Source organism: Chelonus insularis, unplaced genomic scaffold (genome assembly GCF_013357705.1).
Source record: "Chelonus insularis isolate UGA/USDA-ARS -01 unplaced genomic scaffold, ASM1335770v1 contig_321_pilon, whole genome shotgun sequence".
Taxonomy (NCBI): domain Eukaryota; kingdom Metazoa; phylum Arthropoda; class Insecta; order Hymenoptera; family Braconidae; genus Chelonus; species Chelonus insularis.
In genome coordinates, this window is record NW_023276492.1 from 105,309 (window position 1) to 119,000 (window position 13,692).

A 13,692-nucleotide genomic window follows, 5' to 3' on the forward strand; every position below is an offset into this window, starting at 1 on the left:
TCCGTGCATGGCGACGAGTTACAACATCTGCTATGCTCAGGAATGTATATACACCATTGAATGCATTAATTTAACAAAAAAAAATAACATCTTCAAAAATCCTTCATTTTATTCTAAAATAATTTTGTTCTTTCAATAGGATGTCTCACGGTCCCACCAACCACCAGGATGTTTTCGGATCCAAAGTTTTCTTAATTCATCATAAACAAAAATTATTATTGCAAAAGGAACACCAGTTAGCCACCAAGCAGCTCTCAAAGGATATGTTTTAAGGTAAACATCCATGTGGGGAGCATAAGAAACTACACAGGCTAGAGCTATTTCAGACAAAATTCCTAGATTTAGCACCCAATTGTTCATTCCTTGGTGAAAGATAGAATTTCTGCGGGTTTTGCAAATAATTACATCCGCCACTTGAACAATGACTATTGCTACGAAGAAAGCTGTATGACAAGTATATTCAAGGACCTTCCGTTCTTCATAAGTCCACTCTTGACCGTAACTGTCCTTCAGATTATTTACTGCAACACTGTCCCAGTGGTCTCGCAAACCAAGCAAACTTTGTGGTAAAAAGCCGTGCTCTGCCATCACAACCAAGTAGGTGAAAAAACCTGCTGCAGCTTCAATAATCCCTATTTGTCCATAGGCCATGAAGACTAGCTTTCTGTTTACTAGATGATCCATGTGAGGAATTCTCGGTGGTCTGTAACAGTAATGAAGAATGGTTTTTATTTAATTGACTATTGATAATAATGAGATAAAAGCTATTATTTCAAGTTTTTCAATTAAATAACATATCATATTCAATATATTTACCTTAACATTATATCGCTTTCTGATTTTTCATAAGCCAAAGAAATAGCTGGCCACATATCTGTACCAAGATCAATGCACAGAATGCAAATAAGACCCACAGGTAAAGGAATTCCCAAAGTAATGAAAGCTAAGAAAGGCGTGATTTCAGGTACATTACTGGCAAGTGTATAAGCAATACTTGATTTTAAATTGTCAAAGACTCTTCTTCCTTCTTCAATACCAGTTATGATTGATGCAAAATTATCATCAAGAAGAATTAAATCAGCTACTTCTTTGCTCACATCGGATCCTGCACATCATATTAATGGTAATTATTTATTATTTTCATTTAATTCGTTTCGAAGATGTTTAAATTTCATTTTTACAATACCTGTAATTCCCATAGAAACTCCAATATCAGCCTGTTTCAATGCCGGAGAGTCATTGACACCATCTCCAGTTACAGCCGTGATCAAATGCAATCTCTGACAACTCTCAACGATTTGAAGCTTTTGAACCGGTGATGTTCTTGCAAAAACTATTTCTGGGTAGCGTTTAATCATTGTATCTAATTGATCCGAGTCTAGGTTTTTCAACTCAGTTCCAGTAATTACGATAGATCGTTCAGAATCATCATCATAATCATCAGTAATAATTCCCACGAACTTTGCAATTGCTTGGGCAGTGTCAGGATGATCTCCTGTTACCATTATTACTTTAATTCCAGCGCAACGACATTTATAAACTGCATCGGGTACTGATGCTCTTGGAGGATCCATCATAGCGATCAAACCAATCTAATAAAAATTATTAAAAATGTTGTGATATTTCTTTTTAAGTTTATTTTTTTATGTAAAAAATTATACTGAATTTTATTGTTATGAACGAATAAATTACCAATCGCAAATTCTCAAGTGGAAAATTAGGTGGATCTGCTTGAAATTCATAATCAGGTGGAAACGAAACGTCTGACAATTCTAAATCTGCAAAGCCTAAAACTCTTTCTCCATTTCTTCCAAGCTCGTAGCACGACTCAGTATATGCATTCTTTACATCTTCTGTCAAGTCCTTTGTAGTGTTTGAAAAAGCTACCTTTGAACACCGTTCCAAGACTCTTTCAGGTGCTCCTTTGAGAAAAAGTACATGACGATTTCGAAACATATGAATGCTGACTTGAAATTTATCTGTTGAGTTGAACGGTATTTCAAAAACCTGAATAAAAGAATTTTTTTATTTTTAATTCTATTATTTTTTACTACAAAGAAATGTTGAATATAAGAAAGAAAAAATAACAACAAATCTTAAAGTACATACTTTTATATAGTTATTTCGAAAGGTATTCACACCGCCTCTTATAAGAATTTCCATGCACTTGAAAAGAGCAATATCAGATGCATCACCGAGAGCTTTACGTTTTCTAAAAGGAAGAGGAGGACCAGAAGTAGGCGCCCATTGTGCTCGATTACAGAGGCTCGCAACTCTTGCAATATTTCTAAAGCCTAGATCATTAGCATATTTTCTCCAAGTGTCAGAGACCATAACTTCTCTTAATTTTCCATCATACCAAAAATGTCTAACCTGATAATAAATAAATATATCATTATTGAATGTGATATGCGATAAAATAACAATTATTATCAAAGTGACTTACTGTCATTTTATTTTGAGTTAATGTACCAGTTTTATCCGTACAAATAACTGCAGTGCACCCAAGAGTTTCAATAGGTTCTAAATTTTTAACTAAACAGTTCAGATTTGCCATTTTTTTTGCCGTTAGTGTCAAACTGACAGTTACAGTAGCCAACAGACCTTCCGGAATGTTAGCTACTATTATTCCAATCAAAAAAAGAATAGAATTCATCCATCCATAACCAACTGCTAATGACATGGAAAAGCAAAAAACTCCCAGGAAAATTGCCCAACATGATATGCAGCGCATAAAATAGTCTATTTCGCGGGACAATGGTGTTGGCCTTGAGGACAATCTAGAAGTTAATTTTGCCACTCTGCCCATTACCGTGTGATCTCCACAAGCTACCACAACCCCCTTTCCGGTTCCTTAAAATAAAAACAAATTATGAAAACTTGTTTACTGAAGAATGTGGAATTTTTTTGGTTGGTTGACATGAATTAAATAAAGCTTTACTTTTAGTGTACAATTAATAATCAACAATCATATCATTATTTAATGATGCATTATTATGCAATTAAAGCTTTTCAAATCATCAGTTATTGAATAAATTGTTTTTAAATTACTAAAAGATAAATATGATTTTTTTTCAATATAAAAGAGTATTTTTAAGGACACGTAATAAATGTTATAAATCACCTTCTACTGCATTTGTTGAAAAGAAAGCCATATTTCTCGCTTCAAGAACACTACCTTCAGAAGCTTGTGCAGATCTTAATAGCGCAATTGATTCTCCAGTAATTGAAGAGTTGTCGACCTTAAGACCTTCAAAAGTAACATGAGAATGAAGGAGAAAGTCGAGGGCGTATTATAAAAAATAAATAAATAAAAGAAAATCCGTAGACCTTGACATTCCAGTATTCTAATATCAGCAGGTACTCGGTCACCAGTTTCGAGAAGGACAATGTCTCCAACAACTAATTCTGTTACTCCAATCACCATTATTTCTCCATCTCTCAATATTTTTGCTTGTTGTGGTAACATATCATTAAATGACTGCATAATCTTCGAGCTTTTTGCCTGCTGATAATAACTGAACATCCCTGTGACCATTATTAAAACAATTAGAACAACTCCAAGCCATAAGTGATCTTGAGATGCATCTGTGTGTGTGTGAACTTCGATTATGTAGCTTCCAAAACATAAAAATGATCCAATCTGTAAAAATTTACCTATTAGTAAATAGTTTTTAGGTATTTATTGATAGAGTAGTATTTTTTGTTTGATGTAATTTAACTCTCGAGTCTACTATAAATCTCTAAATTTTATGATTCACCCATATAAGAAATGAAAAACCACCACAGCAGCATCGAATAAGTTTTGCAATTTCTGATGATTTAATAGGAGGTGTCAAAGAATTTGGTCCATTTTTTTTCAACAACTCATGAGCTTTTTTCATTGATAATCCTACATTAGGATCTACATCTAATTCTTCTAGAAGCTCATCAAGAGGTTTCGAATGATCATTTGTTTCAACATCATGACGAATATTCTCAATAGTATTACTTTTATTTCTTTTAATAATTTTGTTAAAAAATGGAAAATTATCCAAATTCATTATGAAATATTTAAGAATAATTTAAAAACATGTCAAACCGTTTGAAACTTAAAAATTGTTTTACGCCGTGTGTATAGAAGTAGATGGCGTTCGTGAAACAGTCACGTGATTCAAAAATTATTTAAAATTTTAGAAACTGATTTTAAATTAGCTTTGTTTTTTTGTTACATTAAGATTCTTTAAATAATAATTTTTTACTGTAAATTCATTAGTTAATTATTATAAGTATTTTTGAATATAAATTTAACTTTTCTTTGGGATTGATGTTTTTTTTGTACATAATAAACGTACTATTTTTAAAACAAATTACAAATAGAAAAATTGCATTTTTTTTAAATAAGTAAATGTTTTATTTAATTATAAATCATAAATTGTTTAAATTACTATAAGTAAATCAGGATTCGTCGATTGGAATGGTCTTACATCTCCATCTACAGACTTTAGAGTAAATAGCTCCTTTTTGTTCCTAATTATGAAGTGCTTCGATTTTTATTATTCGATTAAATAAATTATCAGAGGTAGAAAGAAAATTTTTATTAAAGATGAATCATCTTTATTAAGCATTTTTTATTTTGTTTAAGTTTAAATTTATTTGATAATAAAAATAATCATTCGAAAGTTCACATTGCTGCTTTCAAATTCTGTAAAATCAATACATATAACCTATCTTGTTTATATTACTAGTTGATCAAAATGAATAACATTAATGAAGTTATAAGTAATTTATATGAAGCTTTGGTGTTGATACGTTATCCTGGAATAGCACAAGTTGATATCAGTAATCTAGAATCCACTGTTGCTAAAAATAATAGGATTCCTATGCTACATTGGCTAGCTAGTCACAGCCTAAGTATTGGTGATCCTAATTCCAATCCACCATCAGATGACGAAAGTAATTTTCCTTTTGTTTTATGCAAATTAATTGTTTATTCTATAAGTGCGTTGGTTCATCAACATAATTCATCAATTTCATTTTCATCCCTAATTTAAAATTCATCACAAACTACATTGGAGCAATTGAGATTCATTGTTTTCATTTATATCTTATGTCTATATATTTTATCATTTATTTAAATTAATGATAGTTTGTTACTGTAATAACATAGTGTAAATAATAAATGTATTTTCTTCTTCTCAGCTTCTATCGTACAATGGTACACAGAGTTGGGTGTTTGTACTAACAGGGAAGCATTATTGGTTTGTATCTCTTGTATAATTGTTAAAAAATATCGTTGTTGGATATTATTGATATAAATTATGTAATTATATTTATTTCACTCATAGGGTGAATGTTCTCTAAAAGACCAATTGGATACTCTGGTCCGATTGACTCACTTTGTGATGAATGGCTTTGACCAAAGTCAAGAACCATTAGATTCACCTTGGGACATTGCAATAAAATATTGTAATAGTTCGACTAACATAATTCCAGCTGCGTCTAAATACACTGGAAATTTAAAATACAAAGCCGTTGAAGAATTCATGGAAAGAGTTGAACAAAATATAAAAGAAGCTAGAAATGGAAGTGAAGAATTAAGTGTCAAGAGATGAGGTAATTGTTTTAATTTTAAATACGCCTTTTTATTATTTGTGATTATGTAAATTGTTCTAATTTATTTTCTGTGTGGTTTCAAATTTTTTAGACTGATACGTTACGACATGAAAATGGAGAACATAATGCAAATAATATTAAAATGGAAAATAATGGACCGTTAGTTTTAGAAGAATTTTATGAGTCATTTAAATCGATAAGCATTAAAAATGATGATCGGCAACTCTCTAAAAATACTAATTTTATTGATAAGTATATGGAAACTATTCCTCAACAATTCAATACAGTGACAGAGGTACACTCAAGCTACTAAAATAATAAATAATTATTATGGTGAAGTTGACAGATAAAAATAATTATTTGCAATATTGAATAGGTATTGGACAATGAAGCGAATATATCACAAACTGTCATATCAAAAGGACCAGCTTTAAAAGAAAATCCTATTGATGATATCGTTCAAGAAGTGGTCACTGAATTAGAAACAGTATCTACTCAATATAACTGAGTTTAATTAATTAAAAAAATATCATTTGTGTATATATTTTTTTCAATAAATTTTTGATACGATTATGTGTAAAATAAATGTTTTAATTTATAAACGAGGGAAAGAGACTAATAAAAAACAAATGATTAAATAATTGAATGTTTAGTGATTATTAAAAACACATGGAATACATGTTATCCTTAAGATCTAGGTCGCTCTTTCTTTTCTTTATATAACGCAAGTAAAGACACATTGGCCACTTTAATGACCTTAAAACGAACTCCGGGAATATCACCAACAGCATGACCTTTACGACCGAATCCAGCAACTAGAACTTCGTCGTTTTCTTCAATATTATTCAGACAACCGTCCCGGGGAACGAATGCTGTGATTTTTTTACCATTCTTAATCAATTGTACTCTGACGCATTTGCGAATAGCAGAGTTGGGCTGTTTAGCTTCGACTCCTCTGTAGGGAACAAAATTATGATCATTATTACTCCAATTCAATAACTTTCATTTATTTATTTTGAAAATAAAGTTCACTAGTATCAAATTAACATGCAAAAAATGTATCTTGAAGTAAAAAAATTTACACTTTTTCAAGGACGATTCCTTTAGCATGAGAAGCTCCTCCGAAAGGATTAGCCTTCCAACGAGTTCCAAGATGAGCTTTTTTGTAGTCTTTATCGTTCCAACGTTGTTCACGTCTGTGATTTACGTGTTTACGAGCTGTACGAAGACCTCTAGGTTTACCTGGAAATAAAAAAATTCAGTTATTTCAATTATTTTTTCTCTTATTGAACATAAATATTGTTAATTTAATTGTTTGCAACAATATTTCACCGAAAAGCCTCGTGTAGCATAGTGAAACATAACCTCACTACTGTTCTCATTTGAATATCACACTTTATATTGATATATATTTGTCACATTTCATATTTTTTGATGATTAGAATAAATTCATTTACAGTATTACACTAATATTCAATTAAAAAACACTTTATTCTATTAAAAGGCACAAAAATGTATACATACCCATCTTGCTAAGTATCCAGTACTTCAGGGAAAGAAATTGTCGCCATAAGCGGAAGCGCAAAACACTCGTTAGAGGAAGTTGGCATGAAGAAATTTATTTTACCAATGATGATCGAGCAACAGTCGGTATTGTTTACATTTTCCTGACGCTCTTAGATGATTAGTAAAAAAAATTTTTAAAGTATCAAATTAAAAGAATAACTCTACTAAGATATTAAACAAAAATTTGAAATATAAATTTATCGAAATATTTTTTATTCAATTTTGGAATGGATTATTGCACATAATAAGCAAGTAAAATTATTATACATAATAAATAAAAAGAAAAATTATCCATAATAAGCAAGTAAAAATGTATGCATGAAATTCATATTGTTTTTTTGGGAGATATTTTCCAGTTTCCAATATAGTGTCAATAATCAATTAAATTACATAATAAAAAGTTTAAAAAAAAACGATTCACTTCGGAATTCATTTATCAACTAATTAAAGCATTTTGAACGTTTTTTTTACAACGTAGTCAGGTAAATAGATGCACGAGTTAAAATTAATTTGTCAAAATTAATTTACCGCCTGATGATGAAATGATAAATGAAAATTTCATACTTCATAAATATGCCACTAGAGGCATTTAATGTTGTATAATACATAACTTATAGTATACTCGGGTTCATTAAAATGAAGACTATAGCAAAGAATACTAAGGTATAGTCGGACTGAGAAGAGAGTTCCTCATGTGCTCTTGTGCGCTTGCGCAGTAGCGAAAAACGTGGTAGAAGGGGTAGAAAATCAGTGGTGGGGAACCGGAAAGCATTGAAGCAATTGAGGAACTCTTCTCAGTCTGACTACATTCTTTGACTATACACATACTAGATCTCTCTAGTCTTCGTGAGCGTGGGTTGTGCGTCCATTTTTGTCGTGGTACTTTCGTGCTGTTACAGCGTTTACCGGTTATTTGGATTTTCAATTCAATAATAAGAATTTATTAAGTATACGTAGATTTGTGTTTTTACAATAATTAAAAACTATTTATTTTAAAACAATGAGTACTGACAGTATTGAAAAGTTATACAAAAATTTTGGCATCTTAGCTGACGCCAAAGACAAACTGTCCGAGGTATGATGCCTTCATAATTATCTTACGCATACGTATTCTTACATATATTTACGTTTACATGTGATTTATTAATAAATAATTTTTTCAGCATGAGAAAGAGTATTTGGAAATACTAACTGCAGTTAAGGGAACAGCTAAAGAAAAACGATTGGCGTCACAATTTATTGCAAGGTTTTTTAAACACTTCCCTAAGTTAGCAGATCAAGCAATTGAAGCCCACTTGGATCTTTGTGAAGATGAAGATATGGCTGTAAGTAAATGACGTTATTAATTGTTGGTATTTAGAAATTCAAAATTCAATATTATTTTGTTAACTAACTTTTAATATCTTAACAAATAATTTAATTATGCCCATAGATAAGAAAACAAGCAATTAAGGATTTACCAGCGTTATGTAAAGACAATAAAGAACATACCCCACGGATTGCTGATATTTTAGCTCAACTCCTACAAGCCCAAGATCCTACAGAGCTAGCAGTTGTTCATAATAGTATTATGTCGTTGATGAAGAATGACCCAAAAGGTAATAAAATTTCTATTTTTATAGTACATTTCACACCTAGGGAGGGAAAGTAGTCTAGCTCAAACCACGTGTAAAATTACAACCCGAGCCGAAGGCGAGGGTAGTAAACACGTGGTTTAAGCTAGTCCAATTGTCTTCTCTAGGGCTGAATATGATTTTTCGTCATACCTGCGTGGAAAGTTCAACCCCTCTCCAATGGAAAAGTGAACTTTCCGTGCGGGTATGACGGAAATGTATTTTTCATAGCCGTCAATTTAATGATAATCATTAAGTTATCGTTTTCCATCAGTTTCATAATAATTGTTTTTTTTCTCTTTACAACAGGAACATTGAGTGGATTTTTCAGTCAAATTCTCAATGGATGTGATGCTACACGCGATTGCTGTATTAAATTCTTAGCTACGAAGTTGAAAGCACTTGGACATGATGTAATAACGAAGGAACCTGAAGACTTACTCATTGTTGAGTGTAAAAAAGTTTTAAACGTAAGGTTTTTTCATTATTACTATATCTTTTTATAAGTTATTCAAAATCAACTAACTTAATTATTCATTTATTAGGATGTAACTGCTGAGGAATTCCACAGTATCATGGAAATGTTGGCATGGACCCGATTAGGATCAACATTAGCAGGACAACGGGAACTCATTGAGATGACCATAGAACAAGCAGAACTTTCGATTCCATTTAAACATGACAACTTAGAACAATGGGATAAACTTGTACAATGTATTAAACATGCACTTCCGCACTTCAGTGTAAGTTTATTTCTGAAAGACTTATTGATTATATACTACTTAATGATGATGGAAATTTAATTCAACAATTAATTATTTTACAGGCTCAAATTGATTCTTCAAGATATGTTTCATACATTTGCATGCAAGTTCTTCCACATTTATCCTTGATCACGGCACCTGATGGTCGTGATGCCCAATTGGAAATTCTGAAACTATTGGCAGAACTAGTTGCATTTTGCGGAAATATTGAAAAACCAGAAGAAAAAGTACAACAGTTATATAATGCTTTGATTGTAAGTAATTATTATTATTAAATATAACTAAGCATCAGTATAATAATGGCTACATTTCTACATTTAATTTTTGTTTCTTTCAGACTTATATGCCGCTTCCTCCTGATTCAGACATTTCTGACGTACCAAAGTTACAATTCAGTCATGTTGAATGCCTCATGTATGCGTTCCATAAGTTATGTAAACAGACTCCGGAATTTTTGATCAAGGATCCAGAACAGTTGAAAGAATTTAGGTTAAGATTACAGTATTTCGCACGTGGGATACAAGGATATATCAAAAAACTACGCGAAGCAATTAGCGGCAAAAGTGAAGATGACTTGAAGACAGACGAAAACCAATTAAAAGTTGTTGCTTTAAAAACAACCAGTAACATCAATACTCTTATCAAGGATCTGTTTCATTCACCACCAAGTTTTAAGAGTATTATTCATCTTTCATGGAAAACTCCCATCGTTGACAAAAAGGTATATATAAATATTCATTACGTATTAGTATTATAGCTCTTTAATTTGATTAATTTTAAGGAATTATTTAAATTATTATATATTTTTAATTAATATGTTCGCTAGTTGTTATAACTAATGTAAATGTTTAATTTTAGAATGAGAAATCAAATTCAGCTCAAAAAAGACATACTCCTATAACATTTGGCAATGGAAATAGTCCAATCAAACGTGGAAAAGAAGAGAATAAGGGTGGAAAACGGGAAATTTACACCCCACCTAGTGGAAAATACAGTTCAAACATCTCATCGAATTATGGTAAGTTATAGAAATATTCAAAAAAAATAATTACATGTATTTTTCAAATCAATTCTAAATAACAGATCACAAAATTATTAATTGATCTTATGATAGTATTTTTTATAAAAAACTTTCATAGATACATCTAAAATTTGGAAATTATATTTTTAATAGGTAATCGTGGACGATTCCGAGGAAATAGATCTGGTGGACGGGGATTCAGACCACGAGGGCGAGGAACTTGGAGGAAAAATTCATATTAATTACTTCAGTCAACTTGAAAAATGTGAATCAAACTCATATCACATCGTCCGCGTATAAACTTCAAAAACTGAACCTGAACTGAATATCTTAGAAGCAATGTGATGATTAATAGGATGATTTTCAACATTGTGTATATTTATATGTATATGAAGAATTCGTCAATGCAGATTTCCTTCTTCAATTCTACAAAAGTGTGTAGAAATATCGAGACATCGTTGCAAAGATAAAAACAAATTAATCCTCATTTGAAAAAGTTCGAAGATAATTTCGTCATTTCTAGATGAAATGACACAATAATTAACCAAAAGAAAACTTAATTAGTGATGCATACGTTTCCATGCAAGATTCGCATAATTGAATTGTAAAATGATATATTTTTTATTGATTTTCGCATTTTCAATACTTGTTGATTGTTTAAAAACGTGAAAGTGATGAGAAACTATACAAGTTAAAAAGTGAAGATAATTTTTCAACCGAAATGAAGACTAGAGGCATCGCGAGAATTTATGATGAGTGTAAAGAATTTTGTATTTTCCTGAAAATTTGTTGTAGAGCCTTGATAATTTCCTTTTCCTTTTTTTACGATCCAAAAAATTCCGTCCCATTTTAAATATTCTGTTTTTGTATTATGTCAACAGGGACATAAGTGATACGAAGCTGGCTATTTTCATCGAATGACTCATAGAAATTATCTTTCAGTCAAAGAAACAATAACCATTTTCCAAATAATCATGAATATATGTCAATGTAGTAGACAATTGATAACCCACAGAATATATAATTAAATTTTTTTAAATTAAAAGTAAATAATTATTTGGAATAGTTGTGGTTTCTTTGATTAATAATAACTTGAAATAATTTTTCAGAGTTTCTCGACGTTTGGGAAATGGAATAAAAGCACATGGATCCAGGTCAAGAGAATAACAATTTTGTATTGTTTCAGAGCCATTAAACTGCAAATTGGTGAAGGTGTTTGCAGTTCTATCGTGAAAATATTTTTTGTTTTTCAGATGCAGATGTTTGTTTGGGCTGATTGCCTTTTACGTGTGTATTTTGAAATTTCCTTCTTTTTATAGCTGTTTGGTAAGGTGAGTTTGTGAATACTCGTATCAATTACCCTTTGCTCCTACCTCACCTTCCTTCTCAATACTTTCATGTTTTTTTTCTGTGTACAATCTAAATTAATTTTATTGTCTCAATAAACGTTTATCAATACTCTAAAAATACCTTTAGTCATTTTTATTATCCTAGTAGGTATAAGATTTATTTGCAAAAGTACTTAATAATTATTATGAGATCATATTTACAACTTATTAATAGAATCACTCTAAAGATATTCACAAATTATTCATAAAAGTAAAATAAAATTAAACTTATTGTTTGTTACTAAAATAGATTATTCGAAGAAATCATTTCATCAATCATTTTACACATTATCCTATCATTTGGACTACATGGATCGACATTCTGTTGTTCAGAGTTCAAACTATCACTGCATTCCATGGCTTCCGTATTTATTGCTAATTTAGAATCTAATTCTGATGTATCTGGTAACATTTGAAGAGCGTGGTGTAAAATTTCTTGCACTTTCTCCAGATGTTTTTGAAATCTCATCGCAGTTTCTAATCTTTGACGTTTTTGTAATTCCATCATCACTCGCAATGTTTCTCTAGCTTGGTGTGGCCGGAATTCATTAAGTAGGTGATGAATGTGAATGAACAGAAGGCTTAAATCTTCCACCTACACAAGTTTTAAAAATAAATGACTATAGTATTGGAATGCTTCTTGAAATGAACTTATTAGACTTTCATTAAATCACTCCAACTGCATACAATTAATATTTCTTAATTAAATTTTTTATTTCAATAATGTAATGAATTGGAGTAATTTTATAACTTTCTGACATATTACATTGTTAATTCGATAAAAAAACCAATTGAAATAAAATCTGATAAAGTGATGACAGTAGTTTCAATAAATACCTTTTCAGCTCTTCGAGGACTATCAGGACACTGAACTAAAAGATCTATTAGATCCAAAAAATTCACAAGTAGAGAATGATTCAATTTTTTCAATTCTCTACGTCTGTCAAAATGTTGAGGATAGAGTCTTTTGATTCCTTGAGCTTCCAAAGGTCTTATAATTGTGTCATCTGCATTAAAAAGATTGCCAAACATCGAGTAGTTATCATGAATTGGTGGAGGAGGTCTAGGAGCTCTTCCTCGACGTACATTTTCGTCTGTATACAAATTAATGTACTGGATCGGTGGTAGAGGTAATGAACTAACTTGAATTGAATCAGAGTTTGCCATTTTTTCAATAAATTTCTACTTTAAATTATTTTTATATTATGTATTTTATCTGAAAAATGAAATATGATTTTTCATTTCTTTATTACATATTCCACAACAAGTATGGTGAAAAATAAGACGAATAGGTTAGAACCATAATTTATTACCTATTTGACTTTGAAAGTCGTTTAAAACTTCACTTCAGTTTTCTTCAGTTGCCAAAAATAGATTGATCCTTTTCCCCACCCCCAACTCTACCTAAAACAGCTAGCAGTGTGTGAAATAAAACTCAGATCATCATAAAATTAAAACAAAACTACTAGATGAGCTCAGACAAGCTGTAACTGTTATCGCCATTTTTGCACATTCTTCTAGTACTTATGAGTCAACAGAGCTGTAAAACTATTTTTCATTTTCATGAAATTTTCTTTAGAATAAGAAAAAATTTATGGTAATTACTTTAAATTATAATTTTTTGAAATTTTTATTGCATCAGGATATTGAAATTATTTGTAAAAATTAATGAATGAAAAATACAAAGAACTTTTTTAAATAAAATTTGATTAGAGCTGTAGCACACTTCCGATTAATCCGCCATG

The 13,692-nt window shown here is 30.7% G+C and overlaps 5 protein-coding genes across 5 annotated transcripts; 2 read left to right on the forward strand and 3 right to left on the reverse strand.

Annotated features, from left to right (window-relative positions):
• Positions 1-38: 38 nt before the first annotated feature.
• LOC118065703 (sodium/potassium-transporting ATPase subunit alpha-like) lies at positions 39-3,997 on the reverse strand. Its single transcript, XM_035081163.1, has 9 exons — positions 3,762-3,997; positions 3,331-3,643; positions 3,125-3,250; positions 2,447-2,853; positions 2,110-2,373; positions 1,693-2,007; positions 1,187-1,592; positions 817-1,105; positions 39-703 (listed from the first exon to the last, which is right to left on the reverse strand). Exons 1-9 carry the CDS (start codon positions 3,882-3,884, stop codon positions 133-135), a joined length of 2,814 nt encoding a protein of 937 aa, XP_034937054.1. The 5' UTR covers positions 3,885-3,997; the 3' UTR covers positions 39-132.
• Positions 3,998-4,534: 537 nt separating this feature from the next.
• LOC118065729 (uncharacterized) lies at positions 4,535-6,181 on the forward strand. Its single transcript, XM_035081204.1, has 5 exons — positions 4,535-4,935; positions 5,182-5,240; positions 5,328-5,595; positions 5,687-5,890; positions 5,972-6,181. The coding sequence occupies exons 1-3, from the start codon at positions 4,737-4,739 to the stop codon at positions 5,592-5,594; spliced, it is 525 nt and encodes a 174-aa protein (XP_034937095.1). The 5' UTR covers positions 4,535-4,736; the 3' UTR covers position 5,595; positions 5,687-5,890; positions 5,972-6,181.
• A 47-nt stretch (positions 6,182-6,228) lies between these two features.
• On the reverse strand, positions 6,229-7,224 carry RpS23 (ribosomal protein S23). The gene is made up of 3 exons (XM_035081205.1): positions 7,120-7,224; positions 6,678-6,837; positions 6,229-6,550 (listed from the first exon to the last, which is right to left on the reverse strand). The coding sequence occupies exons 1-3, from the start codon at positions 7,121-7,123 to the stop codon at positions 6,283-6,285; spliced, it is 432 nt and encodes a 143-aa protein (XP_034937096.1). The 5' UTR covers positions 7,124-7,224; the 3' UTR covers positions 6,229-6,282.
• Positions 7,225-7,973: 749 nt separating this feature from the next.
• Positions 7,974-12,028, forward strand: cass (cassowary). Its single transcript, XM_035081165.1, has 9 exons — positions 7,974-8,236; positions 8,325-8,486; positions 8,594-8,759; positions 9,084-9,244; positions 9,320-9,517; positions 9,601-9,792; positions 9,876-10,259; positions 10,397-10,556; positions 10,713-12,028. Exons 1-9 carry the CDS (start codon positions 8,162-8,164, stop codon positions 10,799-10,801), a joined length of 1,587 nt encoding a protein of 528 aa, XP_034937056.1. The 5' UTR covers positions 7,974-8,161; the 3' UTR covers positions 10,802-12,028.
• MED7 (mediator complex subunit 7) lies at positions 12,019-13,450 on the reverse strand. The gene is made up of 3 exons (XM_035081166.1): positions 13,261-13,450; positions 12,785-13,163; positions 12,019-12,542 (listed from the first exon to the last, which is right to left on the reverse strand). Exons 2-3 carry the CDS (start codon positions 13,112-13,114, stop codon positions 12,189-12,191), a joined length of 684 nt encoding a protein of 227 aa, XP_034937057.1. The 5' UTR covers positions 13,115-13,163; positions 13,261-13,450; the 3' UTR covers positions 12,019-12,188.
• Positions 13,451-13,692: the final 242 nt, after the last annotated feature.

What these genes read in the sequence shown, in the direction of transcription:
- MED7 (XM_035081166.1), bottom strand. Translation starts at nt 13,114, where the DNA reads ATGGCAAACTCTGATTCAATTCAAGTTAGTTCATTACCTCTACCACCG. An exon ending in GTCCTCGAAGAGCTGAAAAG is followed by an intron (nt 12,543 to 12,784) that starts GTATTTATTGAA and finishes AAACTTGTGTAG; the next exon opens with GTGGAAGATTTAAGCCTTCT.
- RpS23 (XM_035081205.1), bottom strand. An exon ending in GGAATCGTCCTTGAAAAAGT is followed by an intron (nt 6,551 to 6,677) that starts GTAAATTTTTTT and finishes TGTTCCCTACAG; the next exon opens with AGGAGTCGAAGCTAAACAGC.
- LOC118065729 (XM_035081204.1), top strand. Translation starts at nt 4,737, where the DNA reads ATGAATAACATTAATGAAGTTATAAGTAATTTATATGAAGCTTTGGTG. An exon ending in TCCACCATCAGATGACGAAA is followed by an intron (nt 4,936 to 5,181) that starts GTAATTTTCCTT and finishes TCTTCTTCTCAG; the next exon opens with CTTCTATCGTACAATGGTAC. An exon ending in CTAACAGGGAAGCATTATTG is followed by an intron (nt 5,241 to 5,327) that starts GTTTGTATCTCT and finishes TTTCACTCATAG; the next exon opens with GGTGAATGTTCTCTAAAAGA.
- LOC118065703 (XM_035081163.1), bottom strand. Translation starts at nt 3,884, where the DNA reads ATGAAAAAAGCTCATGAGTTGTTGAAAAAAAATGGACCAAATTCTTTG. An exon ending in TAACTCAAAATAAAATGACA is followed by an intron (nt 2,374 to 2,446) that starts GTAAGTCACTTT and finishes ATTTATTATCAG; the next exon opens with GTTAGACATTTTTGGTATGA. An exon ending in AGTTTCTATGGGAATTACAG is followed by an intron (nt 1,106 to 1,186) that starts GTATTGTAAAAA and finishes TATGATGTGCAG; the next exon opens with GATCCGATGTGAGCAAAGAA.
- cass (XM_035081165.1), top strand. Translation starts at nt 8,162, where the DNA reads ATGAGTACTGACAGTATTGAAAAGTTATACAAAAATTTTGGCATCTTA. An exon ending in GTGAAGATGAAGATATGGCT is followed by an intron (nt 8,487 to 8,593) that starts GTAAGTAAATGA and finishes TTATGCCCATAG; the next exon opens with ATAAGAAAACAAGCAATTAA. An exon ending in AGTTATATAATGCTTTGATT is followed by an intron (nt 9,793 to 9,875) that starts GTAAGTAATTAT and finishes TGTTTCTTTCAG; the next exon opens with ACTTATATGCCGCTTCCTCC.